The sequence below is a fragment of the Epargyreus clarus genome, unplaced genomic scaffold (genome assembly GCF_041222505.1).
Source record: "Epargyreus clarus isolate Ecla_fem2 unplaced genomic scaffold, WU_Ecla_fem_2.2 ptg000003l, whole genome shotgun sequence".
In the NCBI taxonomy this organism is placed as follows: Eukaryota; Metazoa; Arthropoda; class Insecta; order Lepidoptera; family Hesperiidae; genus Epargyreus; species Epargyreus clarus.
In genome coordinates this window covers 5,823,179-5,849,099 of record NW_027332211.1, presented here as the reverse complement: position 1 = coordinate 5,849,099, position 25,921 = coordinate 5,823,179, and the positions used below count along the sequence as shown (strand labels likewise).

Here is a 25,921-nt window from a genome sequence, read left to right as displayed (position 1 = left end):
TCTCCGTGCTAAAATGTCCCTAAAATATTTGAAATAATTATTTATTTATTATGGAAATTACGCAGTATTAGTTATTTATTCGTAAATTTTCTCTAAAAATGTTTTTATTTGTCAAGAATTAAAAAAAAAGAACGTACTAATATTTGCGATTTGTGGCTTCATTCAATTTCAAGGCGGCGAAGTATCTTTACTAATCTATACGTACTATAGAATAGTTGGTTATTTCAAATCAACTATGTACCTACTTTTTGTTTATACATATTATGAAGTAGATGTAATAACATGCTAGCTTAATAATGAAACGCAAATAATATGTGCAAATAATAAAAGGACTTCCTTTTTATTACAATTTGTAAATTATTACTCCACCTAAATAAATGGTTTAAAGCGAATATTGTTTAAACTAGAAGTTTTAAGGATTTACTTAGTTATCTTGACTTGTCTATGGTCTAGGTGTTGAAAATTCCATTTATTTGGCGATAATACATCCTACCACCATCAGTTTTTCAAATAAAAAATGCCGCACTTTATAATTATAAGAACTTTGAAATTAAATTTTGTAAGTAAAAGTATATTCCGATTTTTTAATAGGTCGCTTTAAAGTCAATTTGAGATTTATATTTAAGAGATCATTACTAACACCTATTTTTAGCGTGAAGTAGGCTGTGACGCCGACTTACATAGGACACGACCGTTTTAATCCTCAGGAATGGCGACGCATCTGGGCATTCAGTTTCTCTAATGTTCCCTTTATCTATAATTATGGTTACAGATGTCCATGGGCGGCAATTACCACTATGGCATTATTTTTAAGATGGTAAAACCGTTTGTGGTTCGACTCCAGCGGCACCACCGCCACACCTATTTCTGCCTAATAACAGCAGTGTTAGGCGCTGCTGTGTTCCGTTTTTAAGGGTGTGGTAGGGGAGACATACTTTTTCGAGGTATTCCAGCTTAGTCCTCAGGGGTAGCGGCGCACCTTCGGCCGACTTCAGTTAGGAATATCTAACCCTATCTGGGGTTGATTACAGATATCCATGGTCGGCAGTAGCCACTTACCATCAGGTGGACTGCGTGCTCGTTTGCTACTACAATCTTATAACTATTTGTTATATTTATATTAAATATTTGATTTTTATTTTGTATCACCCTGTGCATATGGTGACAGGTCTAATCAGTTTATTAACATCGATGTCATCATCCCACATGAAAACACTTTCGATATGATATCGCTAAATCCATATTCATTGATTCTGGGCCATCCAAATATGAAGTACTTGTGTATATGGATTCAAAAAGCCCAAGCTTTTATCTCTTTTATGAGAACTAATTGATCATGGCTTTTAACTATGTCAATACTCGTATGTTTTGCACCTGTAAATCTAAATGTATGTAATGGAAATGAGATGTATGATTTGAGTTCCAAAATAGAGTGTTTTATTTTTTTCCAATGGTCTTAAAAATTCTGACCATTTTTCTTAATATATGCATCGCTTGAAGACGACTAAACCACATTGGTGAGACTATTATGGGAAATTTAGAAACTAGAAGAATTGTTCGTTACAGATCATTCACTCGAGTTCATACTAATAGTATTTGTTAGTGTACTAGAACAATTATTGTGATTTATTATGTTACTAGCTGACCCGGCAAATGTTGTGTTGCCATATAAATAAAAAAATGTTAAGGTTGAACATCCCTTATCACTTAGGGGTATGAAAAATAGATAGTAGCCGATTCTCAGATCTACTTACTATGCATATAAAATTTAGTGAAAGTCGGTAAGGCCGTTTCGAAGAAGTACGGTAACTAACATTGTGACATTTTATGTATAAGATATTTAACTTACTTCTTTCCTCTTCCGATAGGTGGCGTGATGAGTTCGATTTATTAATAAAAATTTAGTGTTTTGATTGACATTCAGGAAAATAAAAAAACTAAAAAGATGTTAAAAATAAATGGTCCAAGAAAGATTTCGGATGGTTTTATTTTATATCCCAATCAACCTATATTTGTAGATATAGTATATGCATATAATAATTTAAATATATTTTATAAGTCGAACATAGTCATCTATGACATTATAAATTATATATTTTATTTATTTAAATATAGGTAAAGAAAGACGAAGAAAACAATTATAAATAACTGTAATTTTTTTTTTAAATTGACAAGATAATATAAATGTATTTATAATGAAATTTTCTACTAAAATATATAATTAATTGCTTACATATGTAGATATATTTTTTTACAAAAAGTTGAAAAGTATTCATACTGGAGATGTTTTTAAAATTATCTATAGAATACAAGTCACAGATTGTATATTTGTAAATTTTATAAAAAAGTTTAATTAATATAGAAAGGATATCAAAAAAGGAACATTTAGTCACAGTTGGATAATCGAATGAAAATAGGATGGACAGGTTGTCCCTGAATGGGTGGACTGTTGACCTGAAGAGGACGGCGGAAAACCGTTAAATTCAGATGGGGAGACCTAAGTCCAGTTGTGAACTTTTAAGGACTTATGGATGGATGTTATTCAATTTAGTTTGATACAGAGTACGTTTTGAAAGCGTCTTAAAATGTAAACTAAACTAAACTAAAATAATTGGCCTTAACACACGCGATAGATACAAATATATTATTTAAGGTACATCGTGATATATAATTATTTTTTTATTTTACAAAATTTAATGATTTAAAAAAGATTTCCTTCCTAATTTAGTTTTTGACTAAAGATGTAAAATGTCTATAATAGACCAATATGGCAAGTCATTATTAGGCCATTAGTTAGTTTTGTGTTATATTTAGGATCTATTCTGATTTGTCAGATTTTAGGCCACCTGAAGGCAGTGGTGGGGGAGGCACGTTAGGTATCGCGGGATCCTTTGCGGAATAATTTAAAACATTTAAATCACTAGGCTCTGACGGTGGAGCCTGAGAATCCTGCGCACTTGGAGACACTGGAGCGGCTGTGGAGGCTTCCTCCTTGCCAACTAGTACGGGAGCGCTGGGCCCTATGACGTTCGTTATTGGTCGGTAAAGAGGGAGACCAGCGTACGGATTGAAACCGAATGGGTCATACGGATCGTAGAATCGGAAGCCTGGATACGTGTAAGGGAATGATCCAAATTGCGTAAAATCGTACGTGGGTCCTAGTCGGCCAATGGGTAACACTTGTGGTGGCAATCCAAACTCGTTTAGTGGTATCGGTGCTTCTGTTTTGGGAGGTGATTGTGGTGCTGGGGTAGCGTTGTCAGAATCCGGCTGAGGACTGGCTTCTTCAGCAGGTTGCGGGGCTTCGGTCGCAGGCTCTTCTTCTTTGGGACTTTCAGATGAAGGTGATGAAGGTGACTCAGGTGTAGCTGCCGGTGCCGGTACTGGCGCTGGCTCTGGATTCGGTACTTTCGGCAGTAGTCCCGGAGCAGGAAGCAAACTCTGAAACACGTGCGATATCTTTTTAAGATGCGATTCTCTTTACATTCTTGGCATAATTTGTTATAAATTTGCATAATTTGTTATAAACCACCAGATAAGATTATATTAGTACCTGAAGTAGGCTACAGATGCGTTGCTATGCCTGAGCACTAAGTTTGGAAGCCTCGGAAAAGTAAGTCTCCCTTACCACCCCCTTTATACCAGAACACAGCAACGCTTAACCCTACTATTATTCGGTACAAATAGGTATGGCGGTGGTGGTGCTAGAGTCGAACCATTAAGGATTCTACCACAAATGATGATGATACTTACGTTACCAATGGGATAGTCCCCGTAATACACAGTGTGGAAGGGGAATGGGAAGGCGTTGTGTAGTACCGGCTGGTACACCGGGTACGCCTTGCTTGGCTCCAAGTTCTGGTTGGACGTGATCAACGCATTGTACACCTTCGGGATCCGTCCTGGAGTAGGGGCAGCCAGCCCAGCGGCCAGCAAGAAGCTCAGGCACTGGAATGACAAATATATAACAGATAAATATAGGATTTATAATTTAAAAGGGCAATTATTGTAATTCACTTAATTGGATTCCATGTTAATCATTAGAATCGTTTATGGATTTGCCTTATTTTTTGTATTTTTACAATATTTTACTGATGAACTGTTTATCTATATATACCATTGTATATACCTAATAAAAACAAAAATCAGAAATATTAATAATAACAAGTTTTGTAGCTTTAAAGATAGGTATTTAGATATCTACTTATAATTTAAATAAAAATAGTTTTCTAAAACGTTTGCCTGAAGTCTCTCTGTCTGTATGTACTAAATAAATACAAATTGTTTCTAAAATTACAAACCGTAACGAGAAATTCACGCAAAAAAGAATTTTCACAACATGGTTTCGGTTATTTTACTATAAGAAGAAAGTTCACATAAATATATTTAAAAAACACTAACTTTATTAATACTTTTTAGTTATTAACTATAAATCGAACAATCGGATACCAGTCATATTTTATAAACAAGGTACTTTAAGTATTGGATAAATACATTGTAACATTAAAAATACACAACACCTAATATATTCTATGCATTTAAAATACAATCCACTATGATAGGATTATAATTACGGATTTATCTGCAAACGATTACGTTCAATTAAATCGGAATTTAACTCCCTATTAACTACTTGAGGTGTATTTAATAGTGTAGTGTAATTTCCTCGGGTCACAACTGAACCAGTTTTATGAATAACATTAATCGTGGACTGTAAAGAGAGCAATTAGGCTTTACCTTGAACGACAGTACTACGTCCGCACTAGTCTTTGATAGGCGCGGGTACAACGATTGTATGATATAAATATTATTGATAAGCCCGAAACGTTTTTTTTATAATAGGAGTAGCAGACGAGAATACAGTCCACCTGATGGTAAGTGGCTACTGGCGCCTTTAAACTTCTGCGCTCAACCCCAGATAGGATTAGATTCTTACTTGAGGTCGCCCATAGACGCCCCGCTCCTGAGGATTAGGCTGGAATGCCTTGGAAAAGTATGATTCTAACAAACTTACCAATTAGGTAGAAATAAGTGTGGGAGTGTTTCCGCCGCAGTTGAATCACAGAGGGTTCTATTATTTTCAAAATTATTTACATTAGACGTCATCAACCCATTACTATGCCACTGCTGGGTAAGGGTCTCTTTTCAGAGTAAGAAGCTTAGTGCACCGCACAGGCCACGCGTGCCAAGTGTTTTATAATCAACGAGCTTTTGCCCACGAATTCGCTCGCGTTACGAAGTAATAATTTCTTCCCCTATTTTATCCCCTTGGGGGTAGATTGATCAAAATCCTTTCTTAGCGGATGCCTACATCATAACATCTACCTGCATGCCAATTTTCAGCCCGATCCGTCCAGTGGTTTGGGCTGTGCGTTGATAGATCACTATGTCAGTCACTTTTGAGTTATATATATTTAGATTAATTAGATTAATGACATTGATCGTTTGGTGTGGTAACAATAGTAAATGATCGATTCTATCAGCAGTCGATTGACGATCTATTGGGCATCCTAAGTTATACTAAGCTATACCTACTACTTTAACTATTACAAACAGTAGCTATTATTACTATAGCTATCATATCAGTAAATGTAAGTGTAAGTATTGTATCAGTAAGTGTGAACTCAGCCTTATAGCTAAGCATGCGTATACTTTAATGAGGCATAGATTATGCTCGCACGTTATATAGATCACGTTTGGCCACCTACTTTTTGTGGCAATTATTTATCTACTTCGCTTCAGTGCGTAGACATTAGTTTTAAATTATTATCATTCCATTTGAAGCGAACGGATTTATTGATAATTTAAAATCTATTTTATTGCTAGGTTTCTGTACATTGCAAGGTACATTAAGTATTCGATTTTAGTTACTAGACTTGGTGATCACGTTGTCTGAATATAGACAGTTTGGTCAGCAATAGTATTTCGACTAAATCTTACTGAAATAACTTGGAAGTGTACCTATGATCTTTCAAATTCCGGGACATTTGTGAGATCCCTGTTTTGCATATAACATATGTTATCATAATATGTTTCATCCATTACACTTCGATGTCTATTACATTTTTAACACGCTTTTTTATAGAAGATAAACACTTATTCGGTCGGATTTCTTATTAGTTATTACTGTCTAAGGATATCTGTTATCGACCTTAAAAAGAATTGTAGTTTTACCTGAGTTCGAATAATGCTTTACTACTGACTACATTACAATGCCCCGAGTCTTTTAGAACTGTTATAAGGTAGAAATAGGTGTAGTAGCGATTAAACCACGAAGAGGTATCTTTTCAAAGTTATATACACTTATGCTTTATAGGATTTGGTTTTTAAGTTTTTTAATCTAAATATATATAACTCAAAGGTGACTGACTGACATAGTGATCTATCAACGCACAGCCCAAACCACTGGACGGATCGGGCTGAAATTTGGCAGGCAGGTAGATGTTGTGACGTAGGCATCCGCTAAGAAAGGATCAATTCTACCCCCAAGGCGAGCGAAGCCGCGGGCAAAAGCTCGTTTTAAGTATAATATAAGAGTATCAGAGGAGCATGCAGTCCAGTTGATGGTAAGTGGCTACTGCCGGCCATGAACTTGCAACCAACCCCAGGTAAGATTAAATTCCCACTTTATTAGGTCGGCCGAAGATGCGCCGCTACTCCTGAGGACTAAACTGGGATGCCTCGGAAAAGCGTGCCACCCTTCAAACTAGAACAAAAAAGTGCTTAACACTGATGTTATTAGGCAGAAATAGTTGTGGCTGTGGTGCCCTTCATCCATCTCCCACAGATCCCCATTACAGATGGCACCTTTACATAAAATAAAAAAAAACTTTACTGTATAAAATAATACTCTGTGTTATAATCCCGTCATTAGTTGCACAGTTTATTTGTATATTTGTCGTAGTCGTTAAGAAATCATCCTGTAATTTAAGAGCCTTGACATTTCGATTTGTCACGCATCTGAGTCTCTCGGGAGCCACGAAGCCGTGCCTATTCACACGTACCACAACGACACACAGCAGGGACATTGTCGGCAAGCAGTGGTTACGTTGTAGTGTTGTGAAAGGGGACCAACGCCGTCGGACCGAAGGAGTGTACTATTTACATCCCGCCAAAAGTCTCGAGGAACACTGTGAGACGCCAGAGTAATCGTAATTACAAAAACGTGTCTTTGCTATAGAGTAGTCGGCTCCTCGTCGTGTCGTTCGTAATTGCAATATTGCAAGATTGAAAATAACTAGTAGCAATGTTGATTTTGCATTTTCATATAAATTCGCACTCGCTCATACAGTTTCGTTGTGATATAGTATGGTTGTGAGTAGTGTAGTTGTGGTACGTGTGAACAGACACTAACGTCAAAACTAAGTAGGTACGTCTCTCGGTCGTGAGAAAATAATTAACTTAGTTCGTTGTCTAAATAAGGCGTAATGACACAGCAGAATTGGCGGGTGAAATTCGTGTTTCCTGGTAACTGGTTTGGAATAAAACTTTTGTATTTCGAAATTAGGACGAGCTGCAGTTGCTGCCTACGCATCAGTTGTTTCGTTCAACTGGAACCTGGGCTATAAACTTTATTTAAAATAGAAAATGAGATACTTTACGTTGCTAAATATACTTATGTTTTAATAATATGATAAAAGAAATAATTACTAAAAATATATCATTTTATAACACGCAAATTAGACGAAGAATTCGTCATATGAAAAAATCCGTCAAGTCGTTTGCTCTGCAAGGCATGCCAAAATTTTAAACATACATACATAACATACGACAACACTCGACAACCCCTCCACAGTTGGGTAGAAATACACTGCAGTAAAAACATTACATACACCTATTTCTGCCTTATAACAGCAGTGTTAGGCGCTGCTGTGTTCCGGTTTGAAGGGTGTGGTAAGGGAGACAGACTTTTGCGAGGCGTTCCAGCTTAGTCCTCAGGGGTAGCGGTGCATCTGTGGCCGACCTCAGGTAGAAATATCTATCTATCTGGGGTTGATTACAGATGTCCATGGGCGGCAGTAGCCACTTACCATCAGATGGACTGCATGCTCGTCTGCTACTCCTATGTCGTATAAAAAAAATACTCCTTCTAACTTCGGCAAAAAAGAACAACTCCGTAATCAATTTGCATTTAAAGAAAAAATAATGTAATGTAAACGGAAATACACGTTACAAAACGGATAAGAAGTAATTAACACAATTGCGCCACGAGCACGAGCACACACAGAAATTTACTCATCATTTTAATCCACGTATAAATTTGAATATTAAGATTTGATGATAAACAAACGGACTTAAAACTGAGGCGGGTCATTGCCAAGTATTGCGCGACTGCCTAATTAGGGATGTTGAAAAAAATCGATATACGTAACATCGATATTTTTAATTCGATATATCGATTTTTGGCCGATACATTTTGATCCGATACATCGATACAAATTATCCAATATTGAATATTGTATAAAAACGACATATTTTTCATTCCAGTACGACGATATTTTGAAATTTTGTAATTTGCCTATTAAAAAGAAATACTTTGTAAATTCAAATAATGTATATACATATATTGTATAAAAAAGCCTATTGATATTATTGAGTTTTGTTGAACTAAATATGCTATTATTTTAATATATTTTTTCGCGATGTATCAACTCCGATATCGATATTTTAATTTATATCGATATATCGAAATATTTTTTCACTTCTAACATCCCTAAGCCTAATCATAACTCATAAATAAAGTTTTATTTCGTGGTTCAAGTGTAATTCATATTTAATATTCTGTCTGTTGTAACTCTAGTAATTTCTATCTACACGTACATCTAATAATGCGATTAACATAATTTGGTTGTGATTTGAAAAGTTTTCAAGCACATTTACTAAATTTTGGAAATTGCACCAAGATCGTAATTTTGTTGAATTCTTGCAAACGTGGAACAGTGGGTTCCCGGTTTAATTCCCTGCCAGCCAAATAATTAATTTAGAATTGCATAATTAATTTAGATTTCCGTTCTGGGTATTCATTTTTATGTGTATCTTTGTGTGTCATCAACGACATATGAAAAATGCTCATGTGGGCTATAAGCATATAAATGAATAAATCTATTGTCAAGGATATTCATGGTAAAACGTAGACTCGACGATTATCAACCATACTTGGTTTTGTTATGCAGTATATGTATACACATCTACAAACAATAGTTAAATAGTGTTTAATAGTGTACTAAGAGCTAACACCTATTGAACTGAATGGTTCTCATGCGTCTGCGCCGATTGCGAAACTAAGCACACAAAGCTAGGCCACAGCACCGCCGAACAATGTTGAGATAATGTCAGACTAATCTAAAAAGTACGGTAAATGGCTTCAAATTTTGTATTGTAGACCATTCGCCTTTTTGCTGTGGCGTGTTCATTATAATGTTATGTTAATTACTGATCTGGGAAGTTAATAAAATATACCATCAAAAACACTGCTTGTAAAAAGATCCAATTCTCGCCATTCGGATCTTCTAGCGTAAAAAGTTGTGAGATCCATGTAATACCAAGTCGGCTAATTTATGCAGTCCCTACTTAAGGGACCTTCTGTTTTAAGGTATTATCTCACAATCTAACCTAACAATATCTCATGGGACCATATCAATATTAAAAATCTTTTATGTTTTAAATAAATTGGTTGACTTAGCAATCGTACTAATGTTACTTGTATGATGCGATATGATAAGATGAAAACACAATGTGAACTCTTTGTCGTACCGCTTCCAGCGGCACCACCGCTAGATTAATTTCTTCCTAATAATAACAGTGTTAAGCGCTGCAAAATATTTTAGTTTAAAATACACTTCGCGTTTTTGTAAGAATTTTGGGATAAAAAGTATCCCGTTAAAAGCCCTTTTCTATAGGAATTCATTGTTGTGTAAAAAAATCTAGTAATTTTTTAGTTTATTTCTCGAGTCTGGCACACACAAACATATTACGAAGCTCATTTTTAAATACTTACGTATAAAAATTTTAGATATTACACGTTTTATTGTAACCTGATGCCCAGTGTTCCGTGTTTGAACTTCAATACAGGGAGATATTACATAGTGTTATTTCTTTATTACCTAGAACTCACTATAAGATTAGATATAAATATTTAAATTAAGTTGTTCCACGCAGCTTCGACAGCCGTGAAAAATTGTATATATCAACATAATTATTTCTAACTATTTAATATTCAATTAAAACAATTACAAACAAAAAAAGAAACGTAATGTTTAGTGGAGTGAATTTTGATACCGCAAACTACAATGCAATTGTACGCTCGTTGTGTTGTGTTTGTTTCTCACACATCTTATAGAGAATTCAGATGACATAGGAATGGCGATTCTTCCCGAAAAATATCGTTTTTGAATCGATTCGAGAAAGTCTGAAGAGTCGATCTACATAAGTATATGTACTAAAGGGTCGATTTCTCAAAAATTGATCTTTGGTTATTTTATGGACGTACTTCTATATCTGTATAAAACAGTGAAAATCTAATTTCGATTTGCAAGTGCTCAAAAATCGACTGTTCGATTAATTAACCGTAGATCCCCATCCCTATGTAAAAGTACAAGAATTCGTTACCTAATCCGGTGTTGAATCTTTTCTTACACGAACAATGTTCTTGTAAGAAGATGATACAATGCAAGTTACATGGGGCTCATTCGTATTAATCCGGCCCGACAGTTTAACCATTCGTCGACTGATCTAAATATGTCAAATAATCTACAGTGTACAAAAGCCGCGCTTCGTGTGAAAAGCAACATCTCTGCTTTGTCGGTTAGTGTGAACAACAACATCTCTCAGTCAACAACAACAACAAATGTCAGGCTGACCTATGACCGTGTCCACGTGCGTGGCGTTTCCACAAACACCAAATCTCTACAAACGTTAAGCTTGATCAAAAGCTATGCCACCCACCTTATCTTTAAAAAAAAATTCAGTCGTAATAAAATATGTATTTTTTTATTTTGTGGTCGTAACGTCTTTGAATGCAAAAATTAGAATATCCGTTTCGCCTTGCGTTTACAATTAACGAAGGAAGCTGAGGAAACGCATAAATCTTGAAACTAAGATAGAACGTTTCCTTTGCAAAAAATGCATACGTTCACGAAAATGAAACCGTATACAGGTAATTCTAATTAACGGAGTAATTAACGTCTATGTTAATATGAACGTAGTCGCTCATTATGCAAATATAATTGTCCGAATGAAACGTACCTAACCTACCCTTTGCATTTCATTAAGCGGGTGAATATCTCTTATACTATCGATAAAATTGAAAAATAGTGCTTATTATAAAAAATATAGCTATTTAAGTGGTTCAAAGAAAACAGTTTTGAAATTGAGTTTATTTCTAACATATTTCAATTATTTTGAGCACACGGACAAATAGACAAGACAGACTTTCTACACACTCTCCTACACAAAGACTCTATTTAGAAAATTGATGATATGACAATGATATAGTCAACGAGAATGCAATCCACCACCACTGCCACCCATAAATCACCCATAAAGACCCTATAAATTATTAAATAGCCTTGCCTGAATCTTTGTCTTCAAACCAGAACACACCAGTTTAACATTGCTGGTATAAAGTAGAAAAGTGCGAGGCGTTGAAGTCGCTGCAGATGAACTACGAAAAGCACTACAGCTGACTACAACCTGCGCAATGCAACCCAATTTGTATAATAACAGATTCTTTTTTACCTAATGAATATAACCTAATCTTATAACCATAATGTATTTTGAAACCTAAACTACCCACTAATTAGTTAAGAACTATTTTGGTTTTCAAGAATTTTCGTTGATTTTAAAAACCAGACTTGGATTCTACATCGACGACACTAACGGAAAGGCGGTAAGATATTGAAATATATCACACACAGGTACATCGGCAATAGGAATGCAGTACAGGTAACAAAGTGCATATTTTCCTCACACAAAAGGTATTCTATGCATAAATACATCAAGTGGTTTTATTTTAATACGTAACTACTTTGAAATGGTAGTTTACCATTCTTCAATATGTTCGATATATATTTACAGCTATCAATCATCTGGTTTTTATGGTCGGTATAATTAAGGTTCTGATATATAAGCATGATTAGCAATTGTGTTAGGAACTATATTATAATATGTATAGTGGTACAATTTAAAGGTTATTTAATACATAGTGGCTTAAGGTTGACCATTGAGCAACTGGTAGATTTATGCTTATTATTCATAATCACTCTATCCATTTTATTATGTAAAGGTACTCACGATATACGTTTTTTAATTTCTTTATTGCCGATTTTTCGACCCAGTTGCATGGATCGTAGTCACGGCGAAACTGCGGTGGCTGGGAGAAACCGTTGACAAGTACTAGTGGTAGATTAATCTATCTACCCTACGTCTAGTTCGTTTTTCTTTTCTAGGTTCCATATCACGACACTCAACACTAACAGTACCGTACTTTGTACTATTTGTGACTTGCATAAACTATACCACTGGATACCACGTTTGGGCTAACTTAAAACCATCTTCTCTGATGAAGTTCCTAGGATGTTTCTTGATATCTATTGCTTCTCTTACTAAACGAGGAAAGTAATTATGCTCTGTGGAGATCACCCGAGGTTTATATAATTCAGTCCATTGGTTAGAACCTGAACTAAGGATGTGTTCGGCTACCGCAGATTTCTTCAGGTCATTCTTTTTTCTTCAGGTCACTCTATCCAATGTTTTGGTTACTAAAGATCAAAATTTGACAATTCTGCCTCTGAATTTTTGTATCAAAAAATGGATAAATTACCGGGCGACACGGAAAGGGTTTAAGGTGCCATTAATGTGATCCTTGGCAAATACCTAAATGATGTGCTTTTGAGTGTGACAGTCCTCATGTGCAATTATAAGTATAGAAAGAGTTATAATAAGCCTTATATAATACATTTCGTTTGTGTTATGGGAAGAGTTGATGTTACTTACACTTATTTGTACCTGATCACTAATGTGATAAGTGCAGTCATTTAATGTTAGATGCATTACCCACATTTAATTCATGAAAATAAACAAAGTTTGCATTGAAGGATATAATTATATTATATTTTAAATTAAATTAAAATAAATAAAGGACGTTGCAAAAATAACAAACACATTTATGAACACGTGATAATTTAATTGCAGATCTAAATAAAAAGATTACCTAATTACGGAACTCTGAAATAGGTATATTATTTACTTGCATTAAGATATAATCATAATATTATAATAACACATTTTACATTAAGTTCCTTTACACAATTATAAGATCGATAGGTTGTTTTAAATTTAATTACTAAAATTAAATAATTGCAATGCACATTTAATAATCTGTATGGAAAGGTCTTGCTGTCCTTGAAACTTGAAACAGTTATCATTAACTTATTACTTAATGTTTTATTATTTTCGTACGAAATGATTAGTCACTCAACATCAGGAGGTCTCTGTACATCCGAAGTTTCGAACCGATCCGAGAGTTATGGTGACATTACTATACGATAAAAGAATGTGTAGGAAAAGAAGTGTTAACGTATATTAAACTTATATTAAACGCTTCTATACTCACAGCCTCACACTAGGTTTCCCTGTATCGTGGGTGTCATGGACACACACAAAGACGAATACACAAATAGACCCAGAACAAATATCTACATTCATCATTCAGATATCTGTCTGACCGGGGATCAAACCCGGACCTTCGTGCGTCGGTAAGGTGACCACAATTAAATCAAATGAAGCTATAAAGCAAATGATTAAAGTTATTAAGAAATAATAATCTAACCATAGGTCATAGATTAGTTAAGATTACTCACTCCTAACAAGAAAATGTACCCAGTTTTGAGAATTGAAACAGTTGCGTAAAAAAATTTTGCCACGTCTCCGTGCTAAAATGTCCCTAAACTATTTGAAATTATTATGATAAATTATTTAATTATCATGAAAATTACGCAGTATTAGTTATTTATTCGTAAATTTTCTCTAAAAATGTTTTTATTTGTCAATAATTCAAAAAAAGAACTTACTATAATAAGCCATTTGCGGCTTCATTCAATTTCAAGGCGACGAAGTATCTTTACTAATCTATGCCATAGGTCGTCGACCGAAACTTCGGAGTGCGTAATCTGAGCTACCGGACACGTAAGTTCATGGAGCGTCATTTGCGAAATTTACGACACTGTCATTACTAGCTGTCGTGTCCGGCTGATCCGGAACACTTCGCAATGCCGCAAGTGGCCACGCCACGCCTTCTTCAAGGTCTAAGAAATGGAACGTAAATTAGCGTCCAGTAAGGTCGAGCGGAACAAAGCGTATCGTTCGCAATAAACTATCGTATGTTAATGTGTTTACTAAAAGGTTACCAGTGGCATGAGGATACGGGGGCTTGGATTCGATCCTCGGGCAGCTTTTTATTCGAAGTATTGTAAAAAACAGAGTTTTGACTAAGGAAGATCATGCTGCTTTTTATTCGTATACATGTAAAAAAGGTAAATGAGTTTTGATAAAGGAAAACGTCTAGAAAACCTACATGCTTTTTCTTATTAAAGTGTCATAAAGTCTTGTAGAAAGTGCCATTTAATAGCTTTGCGGACTATTAAATTAATCGTTCTCATTATGAATCCATTATGCCCGTAATGGGATAATAACCACTTGATAATGAAGCTTACATGTAAACTTATTGTTAGAGATCGACTATGGAGCTGGAAGTTCTAGTGTACCACTTCCATATTAGTGTAGTGTGTTGAATATGAAACAACATATAGTCACCGTTTATGGACATCTCTTTGAAAAATATAATGATCAAGACAAAGCAATATACACTAGTTTATACATAAGCAATACGCCGTTAAAATGAACGTTCTAGATACATATTCATAGATCATAGTCTTCATTAGGTAAAACAACGTTATCAAGCTTTGCATTGCGGAAATATTTTTTATAAAGGATAAAACTACTTTGGAAATATCTGCGATTAAGAAAAGTGAGCCCCTTTTATTACTAGAAACATTAAAGGTTTCGATAGATACCTATGGGTCGTGGCAACAACATTTTTAACACGCTTTTATTAGCTTGGGTTTGCATGTATGTGGAAAAGTGTGGGGCGCTTTTCGAAAACTGATAAATGGAGCATCCACGCTTTTTTCACAATTATACTATTTACTGTTCCTTAATTGATTCCTATATTGAAAATTATTTTCTACTTTTTAGTTGATTTTATCATAAAAGCGTGTTTTTTAGTTTTTTGAACTATATTTTTGCTATATAATGTGTAACATATATGTGTGCTATATAATTGGCTATATACACATAGATGAATCTTTAAGCTGTGCTGCATACCTGCACCGCATTCCAGCAATTCGTCAACTGCAAGGTATAAAATATACACCATTAAGTATTCCATTATAATCACAGCCATTCTAAAGGTGACATATCCTTCGGGAGTTGACTGCATGTGACTATCACTACACTCTTTCTACTTTCTATCAGTGTGCATTGCAGCTGTGTTTGAGGACTCATATGGCAGAGATATGCATCATTTGAAGGTACTTCTCGGGACTAATAACTCACCAATACCAAATGTTAAGTAAGTCTCGTAAGCAGCAGATCATTTACCACCATCGGTTTCCACGATTTCTTCTACAATATTATAAAAAAACAGTATTTAAATTTATCTACGATGGAGTACTATGCTGCCACACACACGTCTATCTTATAGGACCCCTTTTTGCGTCAGGGTATAAAATTGGCTACTTACTTGTTCTTACATTGTATTAAATAATGTAATCTACGTTATTCTTTCCGTTCATGTAATAGGCTATACATATACTTATATACTAGCAATGAAATGTTAAACTGACAATTAAAAATCGTCACACATAAATAAGGAAAGTTGTCTCTCTATAAGAGATAAGGGCAATGGAAAAAATAAATGTTGTAACATTTGCAACGAGGGCCATACATCATTGTGCATTCTCGCAGCGGCCCAGAGGTCAGCGACCCGGTTGCCGACCTGCATCTAAAGATGAAGTTTCTCTATGCACTTTTAGTTAGGTTTAGGATGATTTATTGTGTTTAAACGAATTTATTGCACTATTCTAGGTCAATTACGACATGTATTAAGATTTATGTGAAGAGCGGAGATAACTAACACGAATGTATCAAAATTGATACAAAAATAATTTTAAGACATTTGTTTTATAGACTATAGAGAATATTGCGAATCCTTACTCCTTACTTAATATTATAAATCCGAAAGTAACTCTGTCTGTCTGTCTGTCTGTCGGTCTGTCTGTCTGGTTGTCTCTTCTTCACGCCTAAAACACTAAACCGATTTTAATGAAATTTTGTACAAAGATAGTCTGAGACCCGAGAAAGGACATAGGATAGTTTTTATCGCGGAAATCCCACGGGAACTAGGGGTGGCGATCTAAGATCGATTAATCGGAGAATCTATTTTTGGACCCAAAACATCGATTGTTTTAATCGATATTAGTAAGGATTGAATCGTAAACTATGCATTTGATGAAGTGATGATCTTTAGCAAAGTTAAAGGTACGAATTTACAGATTTATGTATGTTAGTATGTTATATTATTTTCTTTTAAATGCGGGCAAAGCCGAGGCAAAAACTAGTATTGAATATAGAGAATATTGGGTTTGCGATAGTCAAATCTCTCATTAGCTATGGCTAATGAGAGGAAAGACTTTTATATCATTGAAATTTCAATCCTATACAATTTCATACTTTTTCAAACTTTATAACACATAAAAGTCTTGTAGTTCCCCTAAAATTATAATAGTGTATAATGTATATGCCTTACAAGAACATAGTAAAGAGACAGAAAAGGGAGTGGAGGTGTTGCCCTACAACCGAACTCCGAGTACGAAGGTTTTTATCACCTTTGACCGTTTGGTAACTTTATTTAGGTATAATTCCAATGACTGCATTTATGTGCACCTGCGCTTTAATTCGATATGAGAACGTATGTCTAGTTTGTAGACCAAATACAACTAGACCTACAGACAATATTGTAAGGAGGTCGCGCTTATGTACCTGTAGATATTAGCAGTTATATTTTAGTGCAACAGAAGAGAGAACTAAATCAGTGCCTTACCTTACCATGAGTTTTCAAAACATCCCACAATTTTACGTTACGTTTGCTCAGTCTATTATTCTGTTCCGTTTGCTTAGTAAACTGAGTAAACGTAACAATAAGTGCTCAAGTCTTTCTGTCTGCCTCACATGTTCGTTAATAAGAGAGACAAAACATAAAGACCCATTTTGACAATTTAGACATTTAATGTTACGTTACTGACACTATAGTTCTGATACAATCCGCTAGGGGCGCGTGGTGGCGTCGTGGTTCAACTCCATAAGGCACCACGGTCATACCCATATATATATATATATAACTAGTTACAAGTACCTATATAATAACAGTTTTAATCTGTTTTGAAGGGTGTGGTAAGGAGTGTTAACCCACAGAGGTAGCAACTGTAGGCGACCTCTGATAGAACTTTTACCCTGTCTGGGGTAGATTATATATCCTCAGCATTACCCAACGTGGTTGACCATCAATAGTCTAAAACCTTTTGAGTATTTATACTCAAGTAATAAGATTTACCATTACTGGTACTTAATAATAACATTGGTCATTCATCAATCCCTTTAGTTTTGAGATCTCATCTATTACGAGTAAGTACCGTGGACCTAAATGTGGACAATGACCGACCTCATACGCTCCACAGAGCTCTAACAATGGCTTAAAATGTCCAATCTCCAATTTACTGCGCCGCTTTCGACATATAGGTGATCGATGTGCGGTAATAGGCTGTTATATGATTAGCCTGCACAAGGGCTTGCTATATAAACGTAAGTACATAGTAAATATGGTAATGTAGTAATGCAGACAGTGTTAGTTTTAACGAGTGGCTTTGAAAATATAATAGTAACTATATAGTAAATTATGACGTCACATACCAATCTATTTGTAGGGATTTTATTATTTATTTTAAATGGGAAATTATAAAACGATCGAATAAAAAAAACCTTAGCGACTTGTGCGACTACATTACTAAGTGAGCGACTACATTACTAAGTGACCGACTGGAAATATAGACAGGCAATTAGTATTAAGATAGCTTAGGTGTTTCTAATTGAATTGGTTAGGTTAGGTTGGAACATATAAGACAATATAAAACTAAGCGAGCAGGGCGCGGCAGCGCCCTGCGAGCGGGTGGGCCTAATCTGTATGAATTCAGACCTTACCTTTACTCATGATCAATGACATGAGCCCACAATATTCGATATTATAGTATTTTTCAAAGTGGTTTTTGTATTCGAAACACTTTATTTACCATAAAATGCTGCTCAGTATTAAAAAAAAAATTTGCTAAATATTGAATAAAACGCAGGACGTAATGTTTACACTTAGACAAGTATTAGGTCGCTCAAATATAATGAAGCTTCTCATTTCGTATTTTAAGTAACTCACATTAATGTTTGCAAGTTGCTGTTCTGTTGATTTCTCGTCACTCGCAGCCAGTCGCTCACTTAGTAATACTATAACCAAAATTCATTATTCTTGTCATTCAAAACTTTTATTTGCAGTCACTCGTTTAAATACTACCCATTTTAAATCCATGAGTTATATGTACGTTTTAATATTTCTCATACTTAGGCCCGAATCTCTTATCACAACTGGAAGATGACTGAATCATTGTCCACCACGCTGCTCTATAGATTTGGCAGGCAGGCTATAAATTTGGCTATGGCAAGTTCGTGACTAAACCTCGTGGGATGTTTTCAAACCATCTGTAAGTCTTTAAACTTGGTTAAGGGATTGCTATCCAAAACTAACAATCGGGTTTGACGACTTGTAGCACCCTCCGAAACACAAAAGCGCGCATGAAAACCCACTATGGGTAACCCATCCAATTCCCAATTCCAGACACACAAGCCTCGAGTGTAAGCGGCCTTGATTAAATTGGATTATTTTTTGCAAGGACCGCAAAGTAAAAGGGCTCATAAGGACCTAGTGCGTAGGCTTTAATTAATGACTCATACGTGAAAGGCCCATTCAGATAACTCATACGGAAGTATTGCTATATTTTATATATTTTTTCAATATCCACTGCGTTTAACCAAAGGTTTCTGATGCGGAAGTGAACTTTAATCGATAAATGTAACTTTACTTCATCTTGTTACCATTTTTAGTTATTTTGAGTCACATTATCATAATAAAGTGGAGTGATGATTGAATTTTATTCATCTGAAACGAAAAGGGTTTTAGGTTCAATTCCTGGCCAAACAGATATCCAAACTATAAATTTAGATCTATGTTCTGGGAGTGAATGTGAGTTGTTACCTCCATGGCACAGGTAATTCTAAAATGTGGTAAATTTTACTAAAGTTATTTATACGTTAATAAACGTTCGCTTAATTATCAAACCTATTATATTTCCACTGCTGAGTTCGAGATGTCTCACAAAATGAGAAAGATTGTATTCGACTTTAGTTTTCTACATGCACCAAGTGAAGCTCTTTCCGAAATTTCATATAAAACTTACAGATACGCGTAATTTACTCGTAGGTTTCGCCCACGGTGATTTATTTATTTATCTTAAAACACCTTACATCTATCCTTACAGGCTAAACACCCAATACGATAGAGAGGCCTTATTTTAAACACTTAACTAAATTCTTACCTACATTCCTACTTCATTGAACATATTATATGAAGCACAATACACACTTTTAAAGCTTAAAGTAGTCTTTTTTTTCTTGGGAGTGACGTATCTCATTTTTAATAATTGGTAAATCAAAATATAGGATAAATTAAAAAATATCAGCGTATTTCGAAACCCACACAGTCGAAATCAAAGCAACAGTAATTAAAAAAATATCATTATAATAATTATATGAATGAAAGGAAACAAATTAATTGAAGGTTAATAGCGCCCATCATCGTTAAGGTTTATGATGTTTAATGAAAATTGCCGGCTCTTAATAAAGTAACGATACAATTACTAGTTAACATACGGAAATCTAAATATATATAACTCAAAGGCGACTGACTGACATAGTGATCTATCAACGCACAGCCCAAACCACTGGACGGATCGGGCTGAAATTTGGCATGCAGGTAGATGTTATGACGTAGGCATCCGCTAAGAAAGGATTTTGATCAATTATACCCCCAAGGGGATAAAATAGGGGATGAAAATATTACTTCGTAACGCGAGCGAAGCCGCCGGCAAATGCTCGTATCTAATAAGATAGGATAACAATAATGTGTATCATTATAGCAAGTTTTAGTGATACTTAATTTTTTCCAACTACTACTCAGGCGGAACATCCACGTTTACTTTATTTATTTAAGGTTCACAAACACAAGACAAACCATCGGCCCTAAATTTCTAACATACCTAATATATTGTTTAATCGTGTTCTTGCACACAAGTGAACACAGCTACAATTTTTTTTCAGTGACTCTTTCAATGAGACTTTTATATCATTGTCTCAAAATAAAATGGCTTAAGGCCGTTATTACTTATCGTCTACCACGGCCAATTCCGTACCTATTGGTAGACTTCGCACACCCTTGAGAACTTTTTTTTACAGAAATAAGATGTAGGTTTTCTCACGATTATTTCCTTCACCGTTAAAACAAGTGATATAATACGCATGTAATGTTCAAATACCAATATGAGTGCTTGGACTTAAACCTTCGAACCCCGTATTGAATTAAACTAAAATTTTGTTAATTTTTTTTTAAAACTAAAATTGTATTAAACTAAAATTGCATTAAAAATAGGCTAAGTAGGGTATTGTATAGTTTAGTGTGTATTAGGTACAATGTATCATCTCAACAACAAGACTGCACCCTACCTTATTATTACATAAAACACCCACGTAAATAAATCATAGCTAAGCTGCTTAGGTAGCGACCTAGAGCAAAAAACATCAGTTTTTTGATCATTAGGAACAAATTAGTCACGTCGTTATATTAGTTGTTCTATCGTTACCTACGGCTTGACAAAGGCTATTTTAGTTCTAAATTAATGTGCTGAACTTTAAATATCTAATATATAAAGAAACTTTACCGAATACATATAATATACAGTATTAAAATGAGATCAACAAAATGGTTATTCTATTTATTTATATCGGTATAAGAAAAATCGCGCGTAATTTTAAAATTAAAGTATGAGAAAACAAAGAATCAATGAATGAATCTGAGTCAATGTAAACAAAGCTATGACCTTAAAATTAAATGCCTGTACGAAAATCTAAAACGTAAATCCCTATTATTATTTAAGATAGTAAAGCTAAATTTAATCACAATCCTAATACAGCGCAATGTTTACTTAGTCCTAATAACGAAAGTTCGCATTGACTTATAGATTCCGAGACACGATTAACAAGACGATGCTATAATAAATTAATGCAACGTTACAAAACGATAATGATTGTGTAACTATGTAGAAGCTTAGAACTCACGGTAACGTGGAGAGTTGCCATGTTGCACGCGCGTCGGCGAGTCGAGTGGCGCGTGGTGGTTGCGGCCGCGCACCTTGGTCGACACCAACGAACTAACTTTAGCTGGAAACGATTGCTTTCAGAATATTTTTCCTTGTGTTCCTAGAACAGCGCGGTCACTTTCGTTGTGATAGGCCTTGCTTTTACGCTTATTCCTTGTCTTGTATGATACCTGTGCGTGGGTGAGTTGAGTGGGTACATTGAAATTGAAGATTTTGTGACAAAATAGCGTATATATTTTGAACAAATTTAAGAATATCATTTGTAAAATAATTAATCATAATTCATTATTATTGAATTCAAAATATCCATTCTTCGTTAATAAATAGTACATATTTAATTTTTCTATAGCAGTGATTAGATACTAAGTCAGGAGTAGTAGATTACTTAAATGGTAATTAAAAAACGACTTTTTTAAACAATAGCTGTGCTTTTTGTATAAAATGTAATGAATTAATTATACAGACGGTTTGTTTTGTTTGTATAACAACTCATTTCTATAGTTATAATTTAAGTTACAGGTTTTTGTATGTGACATATGCATATAAATTGTATAAAAATAAAGCACCTAATCGTATAAGTTTTGAAGGTAGTAGAACCCTTTGGCCCTGTGGCCGACCTCAGGTAGGAATATCTAATCTTATCTGGGGTTGATTACAAATGTCCATGGGCGGCAGTAGCCACTTACCATCAGGTGGACTGCATGCTCGTCTGCTACTCCTATATTATATAAAAAATATGTATTTAATACCTAAATATTAGTATTTCTAGCAAATCTATCTCTTCAATCGTCCTTGCAGGCGAATGCAGCGCCGTGCTTTGTCCCACTTAACTGATAAGCTCTAAGATTCAATTACCCCATATAGGCAGGTGGTAACCACATACGAATTCAAAGCAAGTTTTAATATGTACACGAAATATATCTAGATCGTAAAATCAGAAAGTGAAACTAAAGTACCTATAAATCCAATGTTATATTTAGGCCTGTTATTGCCTAATCTTATAGCCTAAGTTATACCTCGCTAGAATTTGTAAGTGCTCCAAATAATGTTTCTATATTATGGAATCTTCAAAACAAAGCACAATTGGATTATTTTATATTTAAAATTGTTACAAATGTTAATAAAGTTGTAGATATTATTCTATACCTCAAAATAACATTACCTACTTAGATATACACTACAGATAATTCTAATTACAAGTAATTTAACATTTAACATTAAACATTGTATAAATAAGTAATTAAAAGAATCATAAAGTGTAACTTTATATAATTTTAACTGCTTTTACAATGCCTTTTTCGAATTAGGTGCACTAGTTATCTTCAATGTTATTCTTTGATATTGATCTTAAAACTGTTATGCTACAAATATACAATATAATAATTATATTTCATTACTCATTTTATATTTCATGTAAACTAAGTTTTCGTTCTAAGTTTGTCTGGATATCTCGAGCGGACTTAAGCTCACATATTTCAAAGTTTATCTATGCTTAAATTATGCATGTACTTACTTATGCTTATCTACACAAATACTCTACTATAATAATATGTATGTCTTTTAAATGTTCCTATTTAAGATCATGATAAAAGTTATCTGATTTAAATGTTCCAACCAGACACGTACCAGTAATTTTGAAATGACACAAGCCCATTAAAAGGCGTTTAAGAGACCAATATAACTGTTATAATTATCAAGGTCAAAAGTTAAAAATACGTTCAATAAATAAGATAATTAGTTTAAGCTTTGTGTTGAGCTTTAAGTTCAAGGATTTAGGGCCTTAAAAATAAGGGTAAGAGGTTTAAAGTGAAAAGATTATTACCAGAATAAGACTTAAAACATTTAGTTATTCCTAGAAAAAACTTTATAAAAATTACATAGTAGTGAGTTATAGGTCTATTGAGGTTTTTTAAAAAGGATTGAGTATGATCATATAACATTTTTGTATCGTATTGTACTAAGAATAAATTTTCGTATAATATTTAATCCTGTAGTAGGTAAGTAATAAATTCTAAAACTTTTTTAATAACTTAGGACCTCCTTCAAGAATGTTGGGTAGGGCAGTTTACGAGGAGCAATCCCGTCCAGAAAAAATGTTGGGTATTTTAATGGATATTGTTAAATTTAATAAAATAGACATAAGGAGGGAGGATAATCGTTATAACTTTCAATTATTGTTTTTGAATTTGTTGTCATAATATTCAATTCGATCAATTCATATGAGAGCAAGCAAAAATTCCAAGTCTATGGAGAAAACTCTCTAAGCTTTAGGCTTTGTAAATGGATCAAATCTGTTATAGCAGTAAGTAAACAGTTAAATACAAACAAATATTAACTGCACGTATTGTATTTTTCACAGTTATAATATTTTGTGCAACTTAGTTAACATTAAAAGGTCATTGATATCTGAATTTTTTAACATGAACAGAAATATTTAAAAAAATGTATTAACGTTGAATTAACATTTATAGTAAACCTGTATCAGCGCCATCTGTCGCAAATAGCTTGAATTTATTGTATGCGTTGTTACATAGTTGCTACCACAGATAAAAATACTCGATAGAATGTTCGCGGTTCTGCTCTGTGACTTTGCTCATACAAAATGTAACTTTTGTGTTTGTATGTAGATGGCGGTAGCATACTAATGTAATGTACTTAACATATATTACCGGTACTTTCTTAGTAAATTTGAATAGTAAATTTTACTTATGAGATAAATAATTTCTTACTAACGAATTGCAAAAAAAGATAATAATAACTTAAAAATACGTAATGTAGAGTCAGGAGAGTATTAATGTTACATAAAGTTTGTGTGTTCTAATTATAAAAAAACTTAATTACATTCTAATGGAATAGTCACGACTCAAACCAGTTTTAACGACCTTATGTAGTACAAGTACAATAAGACAATTAATTTCTCAGACAGAGACCTTTAATTAAATAAAAGATAACATTGAGTACTAACTATTCTTATACTACTTGAGAGCGTAATAAAAAATATTAACTAATTACGTAGGTATATAAAGTATAAACAATAGCCTTATGTAGTTATTGTTGCTAATGATTAATTACATTACTATTTCCGCTATCAGACTCTTAGATTAGATTCAGACTTTTTGTAAATTTAAGTGTGGTCTATTATTTAGTTAGGAACCTATCAACTTTTCTTTATTTTCAAATAGTGTTTTTTAAGACTATCATTACATTTTATGCATAAAAAAATATGTGTGGCACTCGGAGACTGCCGCGGTAAAGCTATTGCATAGCATTTTTTATCAACTTATGCAATTACAATTATATATTTATTTTATTTATGCAGTATGCAAAAAGTCATTAACTACTAACTAGTATCACCGCTGATCGCTACTAAAAAGTATCACCGCTGTGCCGGTCGGAGTGGGGGGTGTTAGGTTTTTTCGTTACGGAATTTCTGGATTCGGTCTCCACGCTCAAGGCCCGCGATAGAAGCTATGCAATAGCTTAAAAGATCAAAATTTCTAGTACGCAGAAGTTGCCAAATAACTATATTTGATAAGCAAAACATTGGACTGATTATTAATTATCGCTCTTTATTTCTTGAGATAAATATGGATACTTACCTACGTACTTTTCACAGTCTTGAATGTCACAAACAGAATAACTACCGGTTGGCTATTTTAATACGTTGCCACGTACAAAGACGTAAATGTAGGTATAAATAACTATATTATTTGCCAGACATTACGTCTAATTTTACGCATTTTTGACTAGTGACTCCCATCTCGATATCTCAAGCCAATAGTGTAATGTGTAGTTTATAGAGTCGTAACTTTTCTTTTATAATATAGGAGTAGCAGACGAGCATGCAGTCCACCTGATGATAAGTAGCAACTGCCGCCCATGGACATCTGTGATCAACCCCAGATAGTTATTCCTAGCTGAGGTCGGCCACAGATGCGCCGCTACTCCTGAGAACTAAGCTGGAATGCCTCAAAAAAGTATGTCTCCCTTACCACACCCTTCAAAACGGAACACAGCAGCGCCTAACACTGCTGTTATTAGGCAGAAATAGGCGTGGCAGTGGTGCCGCCGGAGTCGAACCACAAAGGGTTCTACCACCTTCACAAGAGTAACATTAATATATTTTAGATCGAATGGTGTAGGTATTTCAAAAACTAAGAGTGGCCAGATGGAAAGTGTAAATTATAAAGGTAAATAAGTAAAGGGTCCACCGACCTACTTTATATACTCTGACTCGTGTGAGACTGTTAAATTAAATATCTAAGTATGTCAACTCTATATGAGAGCAAAAAACCGCCTAAAATATTTATATTCAGAAAATTCTGCAAATACAA

General features: G+C 34.3%; 1 protein-coding gene across 1 annotated transcript; it reads right to left on the bottom strand.

Annotated features, from left to right (window-relative positions):
- Positions 1-1,968: 1,968 nt before the first annotated feature.
- Positions 1,969-21,667, bottom strand: LOC140751112 (uncharacterized). Its single transcript, XM_073084978.1, has 3 exons — positions 21,547-21,667; positions 3,754-3,948; positions 1,969-3,441 (listed from the first exon to the last, which is right to left on the bottom strand). The coding sequence occupies exons 1-3, from the start codon at positions 21,565-21,567 to the stop codon at positions 2,818-2,820; spliced, it is 840 nt and encodes a 279-aa protein (XP_072941079.1). The 5' UTR covers positions 21,568-21,667; the 3' UTR covers positions 1,969-2,817.
- Positions 21,668-25,921: the final 4,254 nt, after the last annotated feature.